General features: G+C 39.7%; 1 protein-coding gene and 1 long non-coding RNA gene across 4 annotated transcripts; both read left to right on the forward strand.

The window, feature by feature from the left end:
• Positions 1 to 36: 36 nt before the first annotated feature.
• Positions 37 to 21384, forward strand: hook3 (hook microtubule-tethering protein 3). 3 transcript variants are annotated; one of them, XM_061060812.1, is made up of 25 exons: positions 37 to 191; positions 6730 to 6815; positions 6921 to 6993; positions 7335 to 7385; positions 7597 to 7729; positions 7879 to 7946; positions 8160 to 8222; positions 8410 to 8493; positions 9441 to 9503; positions 11026 to 11189; positions 11293 to 11433; positions 11903 to 11990; positions 12198 to 12311; positions 12447 to 12557; positions 12936 to 13020; positions 13155 to 13224; positions 15032 to 15172; positions 15483 to 15570; positions 17349 to 17383; positions 17497 to 17579; positions 17759 to 17859; positions 17950 to 18054; positions 18174 to 18245; positions 18985 to 19121; positions 19294 to 21384. In XM_061060812.1, exons 1-25 carry the CDS (start codon positions 135 to 137, stop codon positions 19304 to 19306), a joined length of 2226 nt encoding a protein of 741 aa, XP_060916795.1. In that variant the 5' UTR covers positions 37 to 134; the 3' UTR covers positions 19307 to 21384. The 3 variants fall into 3 exon arrangements, with proteins under 3 accessions (XP_060916795.1, XP_060916794.1, XP_060916796.1); XM_061060811.1 differs by having other exon boundaries at positions 20698 to 21384; XM_061060813.1 differs by lacking the exon at positions 9441 to 9503 and having other exon boundaries at positions 38 to 191; positions 20698 to 21384.
• LOC132991870 (uncharacterized) lies at positions 13251 to 14916 on the forward strand. Its single transcript, XR_009676273.1, has 2 exons — positions 13251 to 14014; positions 14045 to 14916. It is a non-coding gene; the product is annotated as an uncharacterized LOC132991870 (long non-coding RNA).
• Positions 21385 to 21396: the final 12 nt, after the last annotated feature.

Genomic DNA, 21396 nt, shown 5'->3' on the forward strand with positions numbered 1-21396 from the left:
AGCGAACCCGACTATTGGCCAACACAGACTGTGAGACACCCAGAGAGAGAGAGAGAGACCTCGGGAGTACATGAAGCCGACTGACAACCTCAGGCTCTGCTCACCACATAAAAGTCGGTCTACGTTAGGTAACAATGAGTACCTCGGAGTCATTGGATCGAATGGAACTCTGTGAAAGCCTCCTGACATGGGTAGGTGACCAAATATGAAGTTTTTGGGGGCTTCTTCTTTTCACAGATAGACTGTTGTCCGGCGCCGGCTGATGCTAGCTAACATAAAGGCTAACGCTAGCCTAGTGAGCTAGCTCGGGTAACGGTAGCAGACTGGGGGGAAAATGACATGGGCTCACGTTGGTTACGTATGCAGGCCAGCTGTTTGCTACTTTAGCTGCTGATGTGTTGCTTACTAGCCGCCATAAACCCGTATAGCCATTCAAGACTGATATGTTGTTGCCAGTTCTTTGCCATCGAATATAAAGCTAACTCAACTTTCCTAATGTCTGTCGCGTAATAAAGGGATCAAACAGCAGAGACGATGGCCTTGTTATGGTTCAATGGTTTATAAGCGGAGAGAGGATATAAGGTTACAGCTCAGTGTCTGGTCTGAGACTAAATTCCTGTCATTGTTTTCCAATGTGTCATTATGTCCTGTTTTCTGTTACCCTCCAATCTTTGAGAAGTGACCCATGCATTTCTAGTTAAAGCCTAAAAGCAGATGTTAAAGCATCATACTGTAACATCACATGCTAAAGGTTGGTGTATGTTTACAGTGTTGAAAAGCAGAAGGGGGTCTCGAGCTGAGATGATATACAGCATAACTAAGAAGCTGAGAGCTGTTTTTGTTGTGGTATGATGCACTTGCTTGGTGTTTGGGGAAAAAGGGCTGAATGGATTTAGATATCTCAGAAGACATTTACAGTTCATGACATATCTTAAACCTGTAATGAATTGGGAATGGATTGGCACGGGTAGCAATTGATGGAAACTCCTTGTTCCCACGATAAACTACTGGCACATATGTCATAGTGTAAAGTCAAAACAAGCTTGTGATGTTGGTTGTGGTAGAGCTTAGTGCAAGCAAGCTTCTGTGCTTCTCCGTGGTCATGTGCTTCCTTACATGTCATGTAAAGCAAATACATGTGCACATTTCCTTTTCTGAAAGTAATTTAGCCCATTAAATCTTGTTTTTGTATAAACAATGTAGGGGTTTGGGATTCATAACCGAATGCAACTGTAATCACAAAGGCTTTCATTGAGAGTGAAAAAGTAAGGGCAACGAAAAGTCAGAAATGTCACAGTCGGAATAAAATGTTAACAACACCTTTATAAATGAAATGAATGTACAGCTACACTACACTGCATGTTGTATCTGTCTGTGCATCAACTTTGCACCCTCCTTTTGTTGTCATAGTTTGGCTGATCTGCAGCCTTTCGTCATGTTCCCTGTAACGATGTAGCTTCAAACATTCCTCACATACTTGTCATCTGCAGAGTCACAGGACAGATTGTGACTGCTTGTTACTCAAACATGTGAGACTTAACGTCTCACAAAGTAGCAGTGAAGATGTGAAGTAGTGCTCCTGCGATAGGTCAATGTAACAGGAGGACAGTGTTAGGATTTTAGGCACACTAACAAATAAGTAGCTGGTTGTTTGTTTGTTGTTCAATATTGACTGATAAATACATTCAAACATATCTTGTAATTTAACAGTTCTAAGTGATGATGCATGAAATAGACATTATTACGGGATGAAATCAAGCAAGCATACCTGTAAAATAGGAAGTATCTGTGGTGCCAGAATGAAAAATGTTATCAGATATCAGTCAAATGCCATTTATCTTTGTTGTGCCCTTAGAGTCTATCTGCATGCAGCTACTGCTTTTATCTCGCAGTTCTTTCCTGTTGTGTAAGCCAGTTTGTCTAATAAGATAATGAGATACAAGTGATACAATTTTATCTCATGACAGTGAGCTTACAGGACATTAGCTATTGTTAGCCCCATTAACATCTCTGTGCGTACAATAGTAATCTGCTATACTATAAAATTGTTGGTTTCAGCTGCAATTATACCTTTACCTTTAAATCTCCCCATGTGTAATGATTATTTTCTACAACAGCTTAATGTAAGGCTGACTAAGAGCTACAAAAAGATTTGAAGTCTACACTGGAACTTCAAGAATAACATCTACAGACACCTATGCACTAACTGGAATGAAACAACAATATGCATTGATTGCACTGTGTCTTGGTTATTTTTGTAGCATGTATTTTTGCAGATGACGACATTTTGTTTGGCACCACATGCACACTCACTCTTACTCTAAAGATGTAAGGTTGTTGACATTGTGTTCCATCTGCTATGCTATTCTTTTAGACATTGCAAAACAAATTATGCAAGATGCATAATCTGGAGGTAAACATCTAGAAAAACCTTTGTTATCACTTTTATTTTTAGTTTATTTGAGTGCTTTTGCTGCTAATCACTTTGTCCTAGACTCCTAGTCATGTGTTGCTTTAGTCATGTGACACACACTCTATCCACAGTTTGACTTCAACCCTTCCCAAATGTTTCCACAAACTCCTAGGTGGGGCTTTTCTTTTTTGATGTCAGTCTGCCCTGTCCAAGAAGTTTATGTCCACGCTTTCTTGGTGTGCTTGAGTCTGTATTTTCAAGAGAATTGTTGTTGGTTGCTACGGTATAGTTTTTATTTCTAGATGTCAAAGGGGTTTTTAAAATGACCACACTCTTCACATAGGTTAGAAATTGCGAGTGTCGGTGGAAATCCACATTTTTGTGTAACATTTTCTATCTCAAGCTACAATTGTTCAGAGTTTTCTCAACCAATATCAGTTCAATGCAGATGTGGATCCCATTTTAAGACTGTCTCTCTCTCTTTAACTTCTTGAAGATAAACTACACTGGACTCTGTCATCTGTACTGTTAGCAGATAGCTGCTCTATTATTACTCAAAGAAAACTGATTGCATCCTGGCAAGGCTGTTGGACATTAGCAAATCTTTTTTTAAGTACAATTAACACATTCTTCTGTTCTGTTTGATAGTTCTTTGTTTTCAAATGAATGGCTTATCAAACATCAAAATGCAGCTCACACAAAGATTTGGCACTTACAGGGCCTAAAATGGTATGCAGATTCATTTCACAGGATGTTCTGTGGTGGACAAGGAACAGCTCAAAAGTGGGCAAATAAGCCACAAAAAATCGATAGCAATGCTGAGCTGTCAATGTAATAATCAATCAATCATCATCATTTGTATAGCGCCAGTTCATAACAAGTGTTATCTTGAGATGCTTTACAAAAGAGCAGGTAAAAGACCCTCATTGTTAAGAAAAATGGGATAGGGGGAGATGGGATAAGATGTGGGAAGGATATAATCAAGAACTTGTGCAAATACTTCAAAAATGTAAACCCAAAACTCAACATCACAGAGTTCCAGGGACAATAAAAGCAGTTTATATAGCTGTTAATGCATTTGTTTATGCAGCATTGAAATGACACTTGTAGATTGCCCTTATTGTTTTACCCGTTACAGCTGATGGACCTTTAGCGCAGGTCAGAAACAACAGCTCAGAGGCTCAGAGCACAATGACTAAACTTTGCACTGTTTCCAAATTAAGACTTTATTTTTAGTCTGATTGCGTTGATCAGCTTGCTTATTGCCAATAAAAAAGTCTGCTGGTGAAATCTATACAATTTGAGTAAACAATACGTAATAATTATTTGTAATACAAAATGTTCATCCCCAAAATATTCTTATAATCTGTCCTAGCAGATTTAATCAACACAATACCGGTAAGTGACTATATATGCATGATGTGCACTTGTCTCAAATGATACACACATAATACAGTCAAAGCAGTGAAATTGTATGCACTTACTTGGAGCTGAAAAAGTTGGGCTTTATTCACTAGGCAGTTGCTCATTGTTCTCCACAGCATAAAGAGACTCGCCTGTTTTACTCCGCTGGGCTTTTTGAAGAGGCATCACATGGGCACACACTCTTTTTAAAGGCTTTGTAATACAGTGGCATGTATACTGCATGCAGTCAAGCATGTGGAGGTTTTGGAGCAATGGAAACATGTTGCTGTGTGGGGGACAGTACTATAGAGTGGAATAATAGCTACAGAGGCCCGCAAAAAGAGGCCAAGTTGAGACAATGCAACTGATGGGGTTGTTCCAGGAGCTAACAGTGCTGTGAGAGTGAAGGTGACTGATCACAAACAACATTAGATCCCAACCTTAGATCCAGCACTGGAGGTACTTTAGGAGAGATATTTATTTTTTATTTCAAAGGCCCTGACACACCAAGCAGACGGCAAATAACTAGTGGGGACGAATGCCGCCAACTAGGACTAACGGCCAACGATCTTCTTTGTGGGTCAGGGCCTTTTAGGCTTTTTACTCTTTAGATAGCAGTGCACTGGTTGTCATGCTGTCCTGTTCGGGAACATGCGTTCGTCAGGGCCTCTGTGGGTTGTTTTTGTATTTGTGCGAGCAGCACCATATTTTCTATCCTCCCACCATTTTCCTGCTACAGGAAATGATGTAGACCAAATGTTGCTGTGATGGAGGGTTATCACCAAATTTAGAGCAACAGCTGTGTTTGCCACCGTTTCTACCATGACACAAAACATACACTTAATTTAAGCACCGTGCAACTCCAGGACTACACTATCCTGTTTGCTTCATACCATCCATGTGCATTTCTGTCTTTCTGAGTGTTGTTTTCAATGTAATAACATTTTTATAACTGTATTTTTTCAACCTGACAAGACCTTTTTATTTAATGTTATATATTTGAAACCAACTCATTAAACACTACTTTGTATGAAACCACATAGCCATCTCTCGTGCCAGTGTTGTGTCCTAAGGGTTTTGTAACACAGGAAGTCAGCATAAAAGTGGTTGCATGAGATGACAGCATTGCAGGAAAGAGTCAAATCTTGATTGTGTTGAATATAAATGTAGCTGAAAATTCAGCTGATCTGGTAGATATAGAGGGAATGCTGTGTTGGTAATTGATGTGGGGAAAAGTTCTCTCTCCCTGGTAGTTGGTGTTATGTAATCAGGGGTATTGTTTAGGTTCCTACATGTGCTGGCTCCGGGCCAGTGTTTGGCTTCAGCTGCATGATGTACACACAGAGACACTATCTCATGTGGGGTTGACTACCTGAATAGACTGGAGGTTAGCTAGTATGAATGATAATAAAGACTTTTTGAGATCAGAAGTAGGAGAGTAATGTTTTTGAGAAGTCAGGCTGTCATCAGTGTTGTAAAGTACAGTGGAAGGTCATGCTAGAATTGGAAGCAAACTGTATTTGATTGTTTCACCTTTTTTGTGTAGACAAACTCCAGGAAAGAGGGTCATTTGCGTTGTGATTCCAAAGTAAATCAGCGTCCTTTTAGAAACACTTTAAACATTGGAGTTATGTTATTTCATCAAGTGATGATGTGTGGATGTTATTTTGAGTGTGATGTATCCCTCATGTCACGTGGAGTGGAGTGTGTCCTTCACTGTGTGCAGTGTCCGATGTCTTCTTGTTTACTGAAAGTACCTAAGTGATAGTGCAGACCTATCACTGAGTTTCTGTGGCTACATATTACTTCAAGTCCTAAACCTGCAGAGTTTGATCTAAAGAATTAGAAGATAAGATCATTCTTTATTGATCCCCAGAGGGGAAATTCAGAACATGGCTAAACTGAATAAATATTCAGTTATTCTTATTATGACCACTCATTAGTTGTAAAAAGAATCATCATGTATGTTTTGAGACAAGCTGCCATACAGCCAGTAAAGCAGTCGTTTGAAGACTGTATTATTGCTAACACTTGAAGCTGCTGTTATAATAAATCATTATTTCAACTTTAAGAACTTTGAATGGGATTTTTGTTAGTAGCACTACAAAGCTGCAAATATTAGTAAATAAATGAAACGCTCAGCTGGAGTTTCCCTCTCTCAGGGTTTAATCAGGGTTCATTTAATTTCAACACAGTTACCTCATGTTGATCCAGGCTTTACCCTTCATTAGGGACTTAAAGTGTCCCTAATTGTTTTGCCATCGCAGGAAACTTGGCCAATCGTTTCTTACTCTTCCTTCTCTGCAGCTCAGAGCTTGACAGCTGACTGTTTTGCCACGTAATGAAAAGTGAGACCAGCAGAAGGTTGTACAGGAAGAAGTTCAACCTCATCACTTTCTTCCTGTCAGATATCCAACATTCCTTCCCTCAACTTCTTCCCCGCTTTCCTTTTGCACGTGGACTGTTGGCGTGCAGACTCAAAGATATTCACATCTGTCTGTGCAGACTTTCAGCCGGGAGGAAAAGCAGTACAGAATAATAAGAAGGACAGAAAAAGACTTTTCAAGTGAGGAATAATCTGAAAGAAGTGAAAGAGGTGATGTAAGAGTCGAGAGAAACTGCAGTGATGACTTGCGAAGCTGTGAAAAATCGTGCTGGAGTGGGAAGTGTGAGCTTCATTAAAGAGCAGGACGATATTTATAGATCAATTCAACCAAAGCAAGTTTAGTTTTTCCTGCTTCACATTCATTAAGTGTTTAGCTGATCATCACTTAAGCTGAATATAAAATTCTACATTTAGACCTTGATAAAGAGGGTGTCGTGGTTTGTCTATTACAGTGTTTAATGTCATTTTGATTCAATTAGACAGTGTGTACACAGCCCAATCAACACTTGTTTGTTTTGTTGTTTAGATCCAGACCTTTGGAGTGGAGGCTCCATGCAAGACAGTGGAAGACCTGACGAGTGGTATCGTCATGGCCCAAGCTCTGCAGAAAATGTAAGTTCTGCTCTTCAGATTTATACTACCAGTGTTTTTCATCAGCGAGCGTCTTTTTTTCAAACTATCTAAATCCCTGCTCTCTTGTGTGTCTGAACTTTCTAGAGACATAGTTTATTTTAGTGATGCTTGGATAAGTAGAATCAAGCCAGAGGTCGGGGACAACTGGAGGTTAAAGGTTAGTATCTGCTTCTTCTTTTTTTTTTTTTAGAGGTATGCATTTCTTTTTACATCTTTTGTGAAACCAGATCCTAGAAACTGTTACTAAATTTAGCCATTTTATGTTCATAATGACATGGTCGATCCCACTCTTGTTATGTCACATTTTAAAGTATGGATTTACCTCAGCTCCATTGGAAACGAGGGTTCTCTCTCAATGTGTTTTCCGAGGATTTTGATAAATAAATGATTTAAATGATGACTAATCGCTCTCATTATCTTGTGGGAGTCATCTGGAGGTCTAACCTCTGGTTCAGCATTGCTTGTGTAAGTCTTTCTCATTGTCTTTTCTTGTTTCAGGTCAGCAATCTGAAGAAAATCTTAAAAGGAATGCTAGACTATAATCAGGAGGTAAGAAAAATCTACTGTTCCCACAAGACTTGATCACTACCCAGAACTCTGATTACATAAGGAGAAGGATTTCTGCTACAGAGAAAATGTGACTGCCTACTCCACCCATAATCTATTTAACTCATCACATGACACCACCATAATGATGTCGTTTTCATATCATGAAATGTGTCCATTATTTTAAGTTTAGACACCTGTTGTTTGTGTCTAGATCCTGGGCCAGCACATCAACGACTTCACACTACCAGATGTGAACCTTATCGGAGAACACTCCGACCAAGCAGAACTCGGGAGGATGCTACAACTTCTTCTGGGCTGTGCTGTCAACTGTGAACAGAAACAAGGTGCTCATAGCATCATCACTTTGTCAATTTTTACGTGTGTGTGCAATGTGCAATTTGGTATTTTTAAACAATGTGCTGGGTGTTTGCACATTGCATTAGAAACTGACTCAGAAGCTTGGATTGACCCTTTACTTGTCTGTGTTCTCTAGAATACATCCAGACCATAATGATGATGGAGGAGTCAGTGCAGCATGTTGTCATGACAGCCATCCAAGAGGTGAACTATCATGTGTTTCAGGCCTTTAATAATGAATTGTAGATGATGATTGATCAGTAATGACATGTCATTGGTCAGATACTTAGGATTTTTTAATTTTTTTTAAATAGAAATTGGAGTTTGAAGTGCACAGATGCATGATTGACAAAGTTCTGCTTCAGATTGTTGCTTCTTACATTTAACCTCTCTGAACATTATTCTGTGTTTCTGTAGCTGATGAGTAAAGAGACTCCAGTGGCGGGAGGGAATGACTCGTATGTGGATCTAGACCGACAGGTATGGAGACTTCAAATCATTTCTGTTTTCAGTCGATACCACCGATAAGGTCTCAACACTACCTTTTGATCAGACCTGTTTGTATAACCAGTAAGCTAACGGTAGGCATGAGTGACTCTTGAGTTGAGCTTGAGAAAATTAGAAAAATTCAGCAGGGTTTTTATCTGTTCTCACTTTTTGATCTCAGCTCAAGAAGACGGCAGAGGAGCTGAACGATGCTTTGTCCACCAAGGAAGAGATCGCTCAGAGGTGTCGGGAGCTGGACATGCAGGTTTGTTTGATGCAGTTGTGAAGCCATGCAAGTGTTCAGTGATGTATCCAATCGTTCATAAAGTTCAATAAAGCATAGAACAATAGCATACTGTAAATACATACCCGAGAACTCCCTCTTCTTCCCGATTTAAAGTTTCTTTTACTATCAAACTGATTGTTTCTTGCTTAATATTTCTATAGCTGTTTATTAAGTACACTTTAAAGGCAGCTCCTTTTTTTCTATACAAGGTTCTTTATTATGTCATAGTTTAAGTATATCTTAATGTAAACGGTGAAAGAAACATTGTCTTAGGCCCTGTGTCCCCCTAGCATTTTTTTTGAGCTCCAGAGCCTTTTAAAAAAAAAAAAAATTCAACGAGGAGAGAGCGTTCCCAGCAGCAGGCGGCCGCCCAGAGAAAAAGCGCCCAGCGTCTTCTGATTAATTTTGTGCAGCCGCTCAAGTTGAAAATCGGTAAACTATTCAGAAAGGCGCTGTTGATGTCACCAGATACAAGATATTCCCTGTAGTTTTGCCGCCTACCAATCGTGTCTTGTACTCACATCCTCTTCTGATCGAGAAATAAATGATCTCAAATAAAAAATATGCAGTAAATAGTAACTGAGCAGTGTATGTCATACAGCGGCCATTGTCAACAGACTGTTGTCATAGAGACGTGTAGCGCTTCTCTTGTCAGCGCACAAACGCTTCATACAAGAACTCCCAAGCGCACAGCCAGCGCTTCTCTGCCCGGAAAAAATGCTAGGTGGACACGGGGCCGTAACATTCAGATAACGATCATCTCGTAACAGCTGATCATAATTAACCTGTAAGTTACCATGTACATTGTGCTAATGACAGTGTTTTTGCAGAAAAATGGAGCTGTAGTTTAAAGGGTTACGTGCTCTCTCCTGTTTGGTGTCCTCTTATCTCCTCACTTTTTCAATACTGTGTGCCTTGCTTTAAAGGCCCTCCATGTCCAAGAGGAGCGTGATAGGCTGAGGTTAGAGTATAATGAGCTAGAAGAGAGGGTAAATCCAAACTTTCTTTTCTTCCTGTCTCTTTTTTTATATCAATGGTGTGTGGTGTGTCTAATAGTCCTGGATTTTCTTTTCAGTCTGCTTGCACCAGCATCCCCTTTGGAATCCAGATCCCCCCGTTTCCTAATTATGTGTGCATGTGTGTGTGTGTGTACACAGTTGTGCACAAGTGTTTGTGCACATGTGTACACGTAGTCCTCTTGGGGGGCACACCAGTCACAGCTGCAGTTTTTTTGTGGGTGTGTCAGTTGTCACCCCTTCACTAAATACCCTCTGCCCTTTTTACCTTGGTGTGTTTCATGCTCTACCACAGCAACACTACACAGTAAAGGGAGAACTCTTTTGGACCCAGGGAGGAATCATTTCATGGCACAACTGTTGAATATCTGTCAAATATTCACATATAATGTATATTTTTTATTATTCATACATGATGTTTTTTTTCAATTGGGGGAGTCAAAATGATAACATCTGTAACAGAATTACACACAATGTTACTTCATACTAATAGGGATTAGATATGTCTTTATGAAACTACATTCAGCTTTTGAAAATGAAACATCTTTCCTTCTTTTTAAACTCTTCTCAAATAGACTTACCACAGTGAGAGAATATCACGCTGCTGCAAGTTCTCTCTGAACACTTCCACATTCCCCTGTTCCAGCCGTTTCAACGGGACACATTTTACACAATGAAGTGCTAAAAGGTTTTATAAAGCAGAAAAAGCTGATGCCATTGTATAAGGTCATAAAATACACAAACTATAATGCAAATATAAAATGTCCTCAGGTAATGCAATTTTAGTTTAATTGGAATAAACAACTAAAGTTTGTAAAAAATTATGTGATTACGTCCTTTACACGTCAGGTAGTGAGACATTTTCGAGGGGAAAAAACAGCTTAATCATTGGAGCACAATTTATATTCTCTTTACAAAATATCGAAGTCATTTTTTAAATTTTAACAGTGCACCACACTTTTTTTTTTTTTTTACAAGTATCGTTCCTTTTAAAAACAGCTTCTGCTTTGCTCTGTGTGAGATTGAATCATCCGTCAATCCCACTGAGAAGGTGACATCAAACCAGCCCTCTTTGCCATGTTGGAGTGTTTTTTAGTTTTGCCTTGTTGAGGTGTGTGTTTGGTGTGTGCTTGCTTTATTGCCAGAATGGATGCAGTGATTGAAAATAACTGAATGCATTGAGAAGTTGTACATGTACTTTAAAAAAGCTTGACATATACAAATAGAAGTGTCATTTACTTTCTAACTTGTGTCCTTTCTCTTCCTCTCTTTTCTCCATCTTAACATCCTTTCCTCTCTTCCTTCTCTACACCTCTCATCCTATTCTCCATGCAATTCCTTTTTGTTGCCCCCTCTTCACCTTTTTTAAAATTCCCTCTGTTCTTCCTTCTCATCTGATTCTACTTGTCTTGCTACTGGACCATTTCTTTCTTCTCCTTTTTTTCTTTTGGTGTTTCCACTCTGCCTTCGTATTTTGCTGTCCTCTGCCCCGCAGGTCGCAGCCCTTCAAGAGGAGAAAAGCAGTTTGCTCGCAGAAAACCAGGTCCTGATGGAGAGACTTAACCAGTCTGACTCTATAGAGGATATTAACAGCCCTGCTGGACGCAGACACCTCCAGCTGCAGACACAACTGGAGCAACTACAGGAGGAGACTTTCAGGTAGGAGGATGTTTTTGCCACATCAAAAGAGAGAAAGAGCGAGGCTTGACTGATGTGGATGTCAGACATCTTCAGCTCTGAAATATGCCTTTTTGCTTCGTAGGTTGGAGGCAGCGAAAGATGACTACCGGATCCGTTGTGAAGAGCTTGAAAAAGAACTCTTGGATGTGAAATCACAAAATGAAGAGCTTACGTCCTTGGCTGATGAGGCCCAGTCTCTCAAGGATGAAATGGATGTCCTCAGGTAAGACAGGGAGGCAGATTCGGCTTTCAACACACTGAGATTTCATTTTCTTACTGATGATGTTTGTTGTGCCCTTAATAAAGTTTGTATTCAGAGGGCTGAGAAAAGCTTTGATGTTATACTCAAGATTTTGTAGATTTCAAAAGAAGTGCTTTTTTATGATCGTTTGAAGCTACAGCACACAGATCATTAAACAGTTATATTGCTTTTAAAAACATGATTATTGCTCAATGATGAAAAGATAAAAAATGATTTAAAATGTATTGCGCTAAAAGCCTGATTGGAGGGAAGTTGAGGTTTAGTCAGGAAAGTTGCAGTCAGGAGTGTTGAACCTCTATCCTGTTTGATCACACTTTTATTGTCTGAGGTGGGTTTCTACATTAAAACAAGCCTTTGTTATACCCCCAACTTCCTTTTCCTTTGTAAATGTTACCTCACAGAATGAAAGCGACCGTTGTTTTCCTCACAGGCATTCATCAGACCGAGTGTCAAAGCTGGAGGCAACAGTGGAACACTACAAGAAGAAACTGGAGGACATGGGCCTTCTCAGGAGACAGGTACTCAGTCACACTCAGAGAACACAGAGACAAAATGTATTTATGATCTGTAGTTTCACATTTTCCCTGCAAAACATTATAATGTTTTATAAGAACCTGCATTATATAGCCTCAATCATCTTTTTTAGTCATCAACTAATTGAGGCTTACAGGTGGTATTGTTGTACACAGTTAAAACTGAGGTCACATTTCTGTCTCTGTTTCCAGAACAAGCTGCTGGAAGAGAAGAACACAGTGTTCATGCAGACTAATGTAGGTTTGGAAGAAGAGTTACGAAAGGCGAATGCTACAAAGGGCCAGCTGGAGACATACAAGAGACAGGTAACAGGTCACATGGAGTTATTATCATTGGCATGTTCCCCAAGGCGTTACTCTTGTCACATTACTAACATACACACATCTATACTGTCAGTGATAATGTCTGCTGCCTCACTAACTGCTGCTTTCTCTGCACAGGTGGTTGAACTTCAGAACCGACTGTCAGAGGAGTCTAAAAAGGCCGACAAGATGGAGTTTGAGTACAAACGGGTCAAAGAGAAAGTGGACTCCTTACAAAAAGAAAAAGATGTAGGTCCAACTCTTTTTACTTCTAGAAGTACATCACAACAATGGTTTCATTTCACTCTTTGCAAAGATTAATATGCAGTTGACATGGACAATACCCATCAAACATATTCACAGTCCTATTTGTGTAAATGAAATCATATTCTTTTAAACCAAAAGACTGTGTCTAGTTTGTAATTTAGCAGATTCATCAATAAACAACAAGAGAGATGCAAAACAAAGCTTTGAACATCACATACTGGGTCTTCAGAGAGTTATTTGATTGACTGCTGCGTTTTATATGCACTTTGAGGCTCCTTCAGACTGTACTCCTTTTCTCTCTCTGTCAGTCCGTTTCTTCTTCTCTTTAACGTCTTCACTCCTTGTTCTCTCCCTCTGTAGCGTATGAGGACGGAGAGAGACTCTCTGAAGGAGACTATTGAGGAGCTGCATTGTGTGCAAGCCCAGGAGGGACAGCTTACATCAGGTAAAAGTCATACCCGTCAAGGGTTGCTAAGTAGGTGGACTGAGCTGGGCCTTTTTTAAAAGTAGAGTTTGGTCTACTTAAGCCTCTAACAAAAGTTTTCCTCCTGTTCTAACACTGATTTTGGTTTGTTTCAGGTTTGCTCCCGTTGGCGAGTAACGACGGCTCTGATTCTTTGGCTGCTGAGATCACCACTCCAGAGATTAGGTAGGACTTTCCAACACTTGGATTTGTTTTCCTTAGGATTTAAATGCACATTGTTAGTGAGGTAAATAATGTTAATATTGTGCTTTACACAGGGAGACAGATCACAAAGTACTTAATGTAACAGGTTTAATAAGCATGATGTGAGTTTGTGTGTGGAAGAGAAAAGTCATCAATATTTTCTAAAACAGTATTTTATTTTAAAAGACGATTGGCCTCTAAGTTTGCAGCGTACATGCCACAAACACACCAGTCATGAAAGGACTCACTATCTAAGAGTGTTTCTCTGTGTCAGTCGGTTTGTTCCCCTGCAGGTGTCTCTCACCTTGTCCTCATGAGTTTGTGTGTGCAGTGTATCTGTCATGCTGTTGTTCAGTTTGTAGCCAGTCAGATGCTGTTTCTAGCATGTCCCCCTTCTGCTCACTGCAGTGGTAAGGTAGACGAGTTTGGCCTGTCTGAAGTGAGTTATGTAACTGTGTGTGTGAGTTACATCAGCCTTACTGCTGCTTTCCATGAGGGCTGGGTTTTCTGCTGGTAGCGCACTGTGCCTGGTTATCAAGTGAACCAAGAATTGACCTTGTAATCCTAATCCACTGAAATCTACTAATAGGACAAAATATGAATCGAGTTCACCCAGTGCAGGAAGGCTGTTTATCCCACCCAAGAGGTAGTGTAAGGAAACATTGTTGTGTGCTGAAGTGATGTCATATCCTGTGAGCTTGTGAGATGATGCAATAGTGATGTTTCATGTGTAAAGAGAAGAAACTGTATGTGACGTATAAAAGTATGAACTGTGTGGGTGTGTGTGATTCATGTCTGTTAGTTCAGCCTTAAACACTGAGTTTGCAAGATTTACCCTTTTATAGCAGCATCTGGGATTGATTTGTCAGGTCTTTCTCCTGACTATGAAACAGGAAGTCGAGCCTTGGCTGGAAATGTTTTTTCTTTCCCCCGATTCTGCTAAAAGAGCAGCAGAATCAATCCTCTACCAGAATACATCTAGTCGTATTGTTTGTAATTATAACTCAACAAGTTAAATCAGACATCCGCTGCGTTTCCCTCGCCTGCCCTTTCCTGGTTAGCAGCTGAGAGTTCATCTGGCAACATTTAGCCAGTTCCTCCGTCAGCAACCGCACCCTTAAAAAAAAACATGACATGTTTAAAAAATGGTATCAAGTGAAATATCCAAGCTTATCTTTGACAGTACGCTGTCATCAGTTTGAAAGTATCTCAAACAAAATAAAGAATTTAAAAGCCCTCCTACACAAATCCTTTTTTTTCTCCAAGATTTATTTTGGCTGTTAGTGCCTTTATTTTAACGATCAGAGAGTGGATAGAGTCAGAAATCAGGGAGGGGGGGGGGGGGGGGGGGACTACCGGAGCCCCCTCCTACTCATTCCTACTCTCAAGTATAACAAAGCTTTCTTTCCACCTGCCATTTTGGTCATACAATGCACAGTTCTCTGTGTTTATTGAATTCTTTATTTTGATTTGATGATCGTGAGAATGTCAATAAATTGACTGAAAGTTGATGCAATATCTGATCTGCTGAAATTTAACTGAATGAGTGCAGAGAAGAGCAACAATACACAGAGAATCAATAACATATTTTCACAGTGTGTGGGTCTCTTTTAGCCAGAACATCAAATCAGAGAGATTTCAGGTGTTAGGAAAGACATTAGTTAGGGTTATCCTTTACATGTGTAAAAAAACAAAAAAAAAAACACTTCCCATCGTCCAAGGGTTATCCTTTACATGTGTAAAAAAACAAAAAAAAAAACACTTCCCATCGTCCAATGTGTCGTTCCAGGGAGCATTTGATTCGTCTTCAACATGAGAACAAGATGCTGAAGCTGGCCCAGGAGGGATCAGACAATGAGAAGATTGCACTGCTGCAGAGTCTATTGGAGGACGCTAACAGGAGGAAAAATGAACTGGAGACGGAGAACAGGTCAGTGAAGAGCACAGAGAGGTGCAGCATTGGCAGCCAAAGCACATGCATTTGCCAAGTAAAAAAAAAAAAAAAACACTTTCACACTTTACTTCCTTGTGCTTGAGCCTTTCTTGAAATGTTTGGATTCCTGTAGTTTTCAGAGCCACATTTTCAGTGTGAGCTGCTTCCCTGTGTTTGAACATGGATCAATCTCCCATTTTCTTCCCCCACAAAGCATTTCTTTGTCCAACTGGAATTTCAGTCAATGACCTTCTAGTTAGAAGCCAGCCACTTCTAACTGTTTGCTCAATGCTGCTTTTTTATCTAGGTTAATAAATCAGCGCCTGATGGAGGAGCAGAGTCAGGTAGAGGAGCTACAGAAGAGTCTCCAAGAAGAAGGTTCTAAAGCAGACGATGTGAGTGACAAAATATTGTTTCTGTGTGTACAATTAAAGATCATGCTGTTACCACTCACATACATAGAAATGTAATGCATATCTGCTTGATCTCGCTCTTCCTTTTTATTTGTATCTTTTTAATTAATAGGGAAAAATAAACGTTTTTCCAACTAACTCCACCCACAAATAACAATTTCTAGTCCATTATGTTTTTCTGTATATGTGTGTTTGTATAGTTTTTATGCTGTAGTTTAAGATAGCCTTCAAGGCATTAGTTATGAAATGACAAATAAGACCACTCACTTCTTTTTTTAGGATTTCAGTTCAGTTACTGCAGACTTGTGTAGATTTTGCATCCCAGCTGCAGCATTAAGAGTCTTAAACATCTTTCTTTTCACTCAGTATCTCAGTATTTTTCACATGCACTTCATTTATGAACACAAGAGAACAACAAGCACATATTGAGCAAACTGACTTTCGTAACACATTATTATGGAGAGTTTCTAAGAAAAACGTGTTTAATGATCAGAACATGTTTAGACATTGAGTAGTGGAACTTCTGTGTAAAGATTGTTAAAAAGAAAAACCCTGACAGAAAACACTCGGGGTGTAAGACCATCCACGTGGCCTGTTTGTGATTCTAGATAAAATGAGTAAAGTTCTCATGATTTTCTTTTTAAATTACGCTTCAACTGTCAGACTATAGTAAGTACTTATTTTACAATTCCCTTTTGTAGATTGTCTCTCTTTTTAGGGCGTTTGTTTAGTTTCTTATGACCACCAACAAATGTGTAACATCTCAGAATGAAGTCACTTTGCACACACTGGTAGATTTCTGCCTCTTCAAATGAATCTTTTTCTGGCCACTAGCTTTGCTAAATGTTGCTTAGTGCTTATGATGGATTCATGTTGTGTCTTTGTAGATAATATAGTAATGAGTATGGTCTTTTACCTGCTCTTTTGTAAAGTGTCTTGAGATAACACATGAATTGGCACTATACAAACAAAGACTGATTGATTGATTTATAGTTGAAATTATACATAGTGTATTGTTTACACTGTGTAAAGCATATTCTTTGACAGAGTTCAATAATTAATGATTGAACTCAGACTACCCCCTAAGTCTTTGAATCTGAACCTTGTACAGAGCATTTCACTGCTGTTGTGCATTTATAACACTGAGACGCTACACATGTGTAAGGGTACTTTACCTCCCTCTTAGCTAGGATCCTTTAGTTCTTCTTTGCCTGTTAGACATAGAGAGGCATCTTCAATCAACCCTTAGTTAGATTGATTTCTCCCGTAGAATCACAACTTCCCTCTGTCTTGACGATGTAAGATGTCTAGAAGAAGAAGCATTCTGCTGCAGAGCACCCACATGAAAAGTGAAAGTGCAGAGTGAAACCGAATCAAACAAATAAACTATTTAATGTAGTGTGAAATCATAATGATATCCTCTTCCCAAACTGTGTTTGTTCTTCACTGCCCTCTGTTGGAGGAAAAGGGGAATGTGCAGGACCCCTTGTATAGTGTGGCCCATTTAATTTTTAACTTTTGACAGGTCCAATTTAACAGGGCAGTTTAAGAATACACTTTTATTAATTTTTTGTAAAGTGTGAACATTAATGCTTAATTGCATTGTAGATAAATATGGCCAGTGAAGTCGAGCTCTAGAAATGTTAGAAAGGCTGCGACATTTGTCAAACAGTGTGTAAGGGCACATCTGATTTTTATGTGCACTAGTATAATGTTATAAAATGTTTTTAAATTGGCTCTTTATCTATTTTTATTTTCAGTCTTCCATCCTGAAGAAGAAATATGAGGAGCACATGTAAGTTAGCACCTTAAAAATAATATAAAATGTCATCTGAAATGATTGAAACGGTCTTCTCCATGCAGCCCTGCAGCAGTTTTTTGATCCCTTCTCTTTGTTCACTTCATCAGGGAGAAACTACGAGAGCTGAACAACGAGTTACTGAAAAAGAACTCCTTCATCGATGAGATTGAGCCTAAATATACCGCCAGCTGTGAGTTTGGACCCTGCTGAGTCAGCATGCGTGAAGACTTATTTAGATCCTGTTTTTTTTACATGATCCTTTTTTTTTTGTCTGTTCTGAATTTTTTTTTTCTGATTTCAAATGACTTCAGACTTAACTGTCTCAAAAGCACATAAATAATGTAAAAGGTTTGTTTTGTTCCCCGTCAGCCCAACGCGTGGAGGAGCTGGAAGATGCATTAAAGAAGAAAGATGATGACATGAAGCAGATGGAGGAGAGATATAAGAAATACCTGGAAAAAGCCAAAAGTGTGAGTATTTCTTTTAACAACCAATAAACTACCTGCGATGCAGTGATGCTTTCTGTAGATATGTGAAATGATCGAATGTGTCCTCTTCAGGTCATTCGGACCCTAGACCCCAAACAGAACCAGGGTTCCGGTCCAGAAGTTCAAGCCCTGAAGAACCAGCTCCAGGAGAAGGAGAGGATGCTACACTCTTTGGAGGTAAAGGACTAGATCACTGCTACTTTGTTTGAAATAAGAATGGCAGTCTTTGCACAACAGTTTAATCTATCTTCAAAAACAGTCCATTGCTCATTTGGCTTTATGTTTCCTCTTAACAGAAAGAGATGGACAAGACAAAGGGCCAGAGAGATTACGAGGAGAAACTGATCGTGTCAGCCTGGTACAATATGGTAAGAAGGATTTAGAAATAGTCAGAATTCAATTCAGAATGAGCTGATTAAAGATGTTGTTTAGACTCGTGGATACATTGAGAATATATCTGTCTGTTTTCTAATGAAAACTATCACATGGCAAAGTTCCCAAATAATTGACCCACACAGTTAATAGCAGTTAAATGGACTTGATCTTGTGCTTTTTTAATCTTCTGACTACTTAAAGCGCTTTTACACCCCAAGTGTGCCATTCACACACTGATGGCAGCTGCCAGCACTGAAGTATTAAGTCATGAAAAAGTACTGAAAACACTGACATTCAAGGACCAATTAACATTATAGGACGAGTTTGTCCAGTTCTTTTCAGTCCATCCCTGATTGACTGAACATTACACTTTTGAATGTGTTACACAGTCTATTTCACATGTTTCCATGTGTTAAGTTTGATACTTTTTAATAACGGTTCTGTTTACTTTTTAAAAAATATTGCACAAGACTACAGGCTAAATTATTTCATTTCAGCATTAACCACCAGAGGGCAGCACACATATATGATTTAAACAATATTACATCTGCTACTCTGCTTTTTTTTGTCCACACTTATCTTGTGTGTCAGCTTTTATTTTCTTACATAGTGCACTGAGAGTGTCTGTGGTTTCTCCTTTGACATTTGGTCCTCATGTATTTGCTCTCTCATTCTAATGACATTGTCCATTATTGTCATTGATAAGTCATCTCCTTCTTTATCTGTTTCCAGGGTATGTCTTTTCAGAAGAAGGCGGCTGAAGACAGACTTGCCAACACCGGTTCTGGCCAGTCCTTCTTGGCCCGGCAGAGACAAGCCACCAGCACACGCCGCTCCTATCCAGGCCACGTCCAGCCAGCTACCGCCAGGTAGATGGAAGCAGGGCAGAAAATAAAGTGACAAGCTACCTTACAGATCCCCTGAACTTACATGCAGTAGATGTGCCTTTTTTGAGGCGCACTATTTCCATTTCATTCCTAACGGACGTTTCTTGTTTCCCTGCATTCTGCCTATTGATTTTCTGTTTTTCTTCTTGATCAGATCCATGAGGTAGAGATGCCAGACAAGGCTGCCCATATCTGTCACCACTTTTTTCCCCCTGACTAAGATTTTTTATTTTTTTTTACCCTCACTCCTTGGATATCAGGCTCCTCCCCCTTTTGCACAACCCAGCATATTTAACAGGGTTTGACTTGCCACTCCAAACACCCTCTCTTTTTCCCCTCAACCACTGGCCATCCTCAGTCTGTATTCTGTGGCAACCTTTTTTTCCCCAGACAGGTCGTGTTGAATCTAAGGCAGAGAAGAATCACATCTTCCTCACAAGTGTCTGCCATTTTTTGTTAAAAGAATCGCTCTGCCTGTCCATGCAGTATTTATGCACATCTCTACCTGTGATGACATTTGAGGTTCACCTAGTTTTCGACTGTTTTAACTATAAAAGATGTAGCTTTAAGCAGGTGACATCAGTTTTTATTTACATGTGTCCATGTTTGAACTGTTTGTTCAACAGGGACAAAATGTTCTTTTGCCATTTCATGATGTTTTCATCTTTAAAGTTGGATCAAAATCGCAAAACAAATACAGGGAGGCAAAAGAAGATGTAAAGTCATTACATATTTTTGTTCCATTTGCTTGCTAATTTGTCTCCATAGTAAAACATGATTTGGGGAAAACAACAGGTCACACGGAGCGACAGAGGTATTACAGAGAAAAAGTCAAAGTAACTTCTTCAGCCAAGCTTCAGGTGGTGCAATTTAGTTGTTAGCTGATTCATATCCTAAAGAGCCCCTGTTGAGCAAAGTGAGAATGGCATCCATTCACATGTTTTTACATTTTACCAGCATTACCAGGTTGTCTCTGACAACACCCTATGTGCCATACACTTCAATTTAAATAGAGGTACCAAGTCGATAATATCCTACCAAAACTGCAAACGTCCCTTCTCACATGACACAGAGAAAAGTCTAGAAAGTTGCAGAGGCTTAAATATTCTGACTGTTGGGTTGAAAGGGATTTAGTGTTGATTGCCACTAATGCCTACAGGGCGTTTATTCGTTGTAGCTCATTGCAGCAGACTTACTTTTTATATGATTTTAGTATCAGTATCTATCAAAGTAAGATGGCTTTACCTGTTGTTACTACAAGAAGAGCCCATTATTGTCCACGTCTCTTTAGAGTGGAAGTTTAAAAAGGTATGCTTGTTGCAGCTGTTCTGCCGTTTCTTCTGCTCGTTTTCCTTCTTCCATTCTGTTAACTTTGTCGTTGTTTTAGAGGCACATTGTGAATGATCTCTGACTAACGTGATGCTCTTTTAAAAACACTCCTTTAACCCTGGTCATTTTGTTTGCCTGTGTTTGTACACGGCGGAAACTTTAGACCTTTTTTTTTAGGCCACACCGTCTGACCATTATCTCTCTCTCTCTCTCTCTCCTCCCTCAACAGCAATGTCACTGCATGACTGGCACACCACTGACCTGGCCTGTCTTTGACCCACGCTGGTCTAGGCCGAGGCTCATGATGCATGAACTACCTGCCTGCCTACTGTTTGCATGACTTTGCATTGTCTTGAGCCTGCAAATAACCAGCACACCAGCAGGAGCAATGAGCACTAACAACACTCTGCAGTGTCATGCGTTGTAACCTTCAGACAAAGCCTGAGGAGGCACGGGGTGTGGGAAAAGAAAACCCTCATTCCCTTTTAAATTAAACTCCCTTTCACCTTTCCAGCTCCACACTCCTCCTCATTGTCTCCTGCTCTTTCTTATCCTGTCTCCTGCTCTTCTCTCCACGCCATCGCTCCCTCCCCCTCGCTCCTCATAGACATACCTGCTTGTGCTTTCTGACGGCGTTCAGTCTGTTACGATTCAAAGGTTTGTTACAACCATCTAAGACAGCAGCAGCATAAGTCTGTCAGTCCGGCAGTTGGAAAAATGGGATACCTCATTGATATATTTTCACATATCTGTTTTTATTGACATGGTTTGAGGAGGGTTGGCATTTGTGTGAGTGAAATGTTTGAGAGGTGTAAACCTGCGATTCAGTCTGCATATCAAAAAAAAAAAAAAAAAAAAGTCGGGCCCCATTTTTAAGCTTGTAGGTTTTTATCTTCACGGTTCTGCTCGGCCGCTCCTCAACATGTTA

This window comes from Labrus mixtus, chromosome 17 (genome assembly GCF_963584025.1).
Source record: "Labrus mixtus chromosome 17, fLabMix1.1, whole genome shotgun sequence".
In the NCBI taxonomy this organism is placed as follows: Eukaryota; Metazoa; Chordata; class Actinopteri; order Labriformes; family Labridae; genus Labrus; species Labrus mixtus.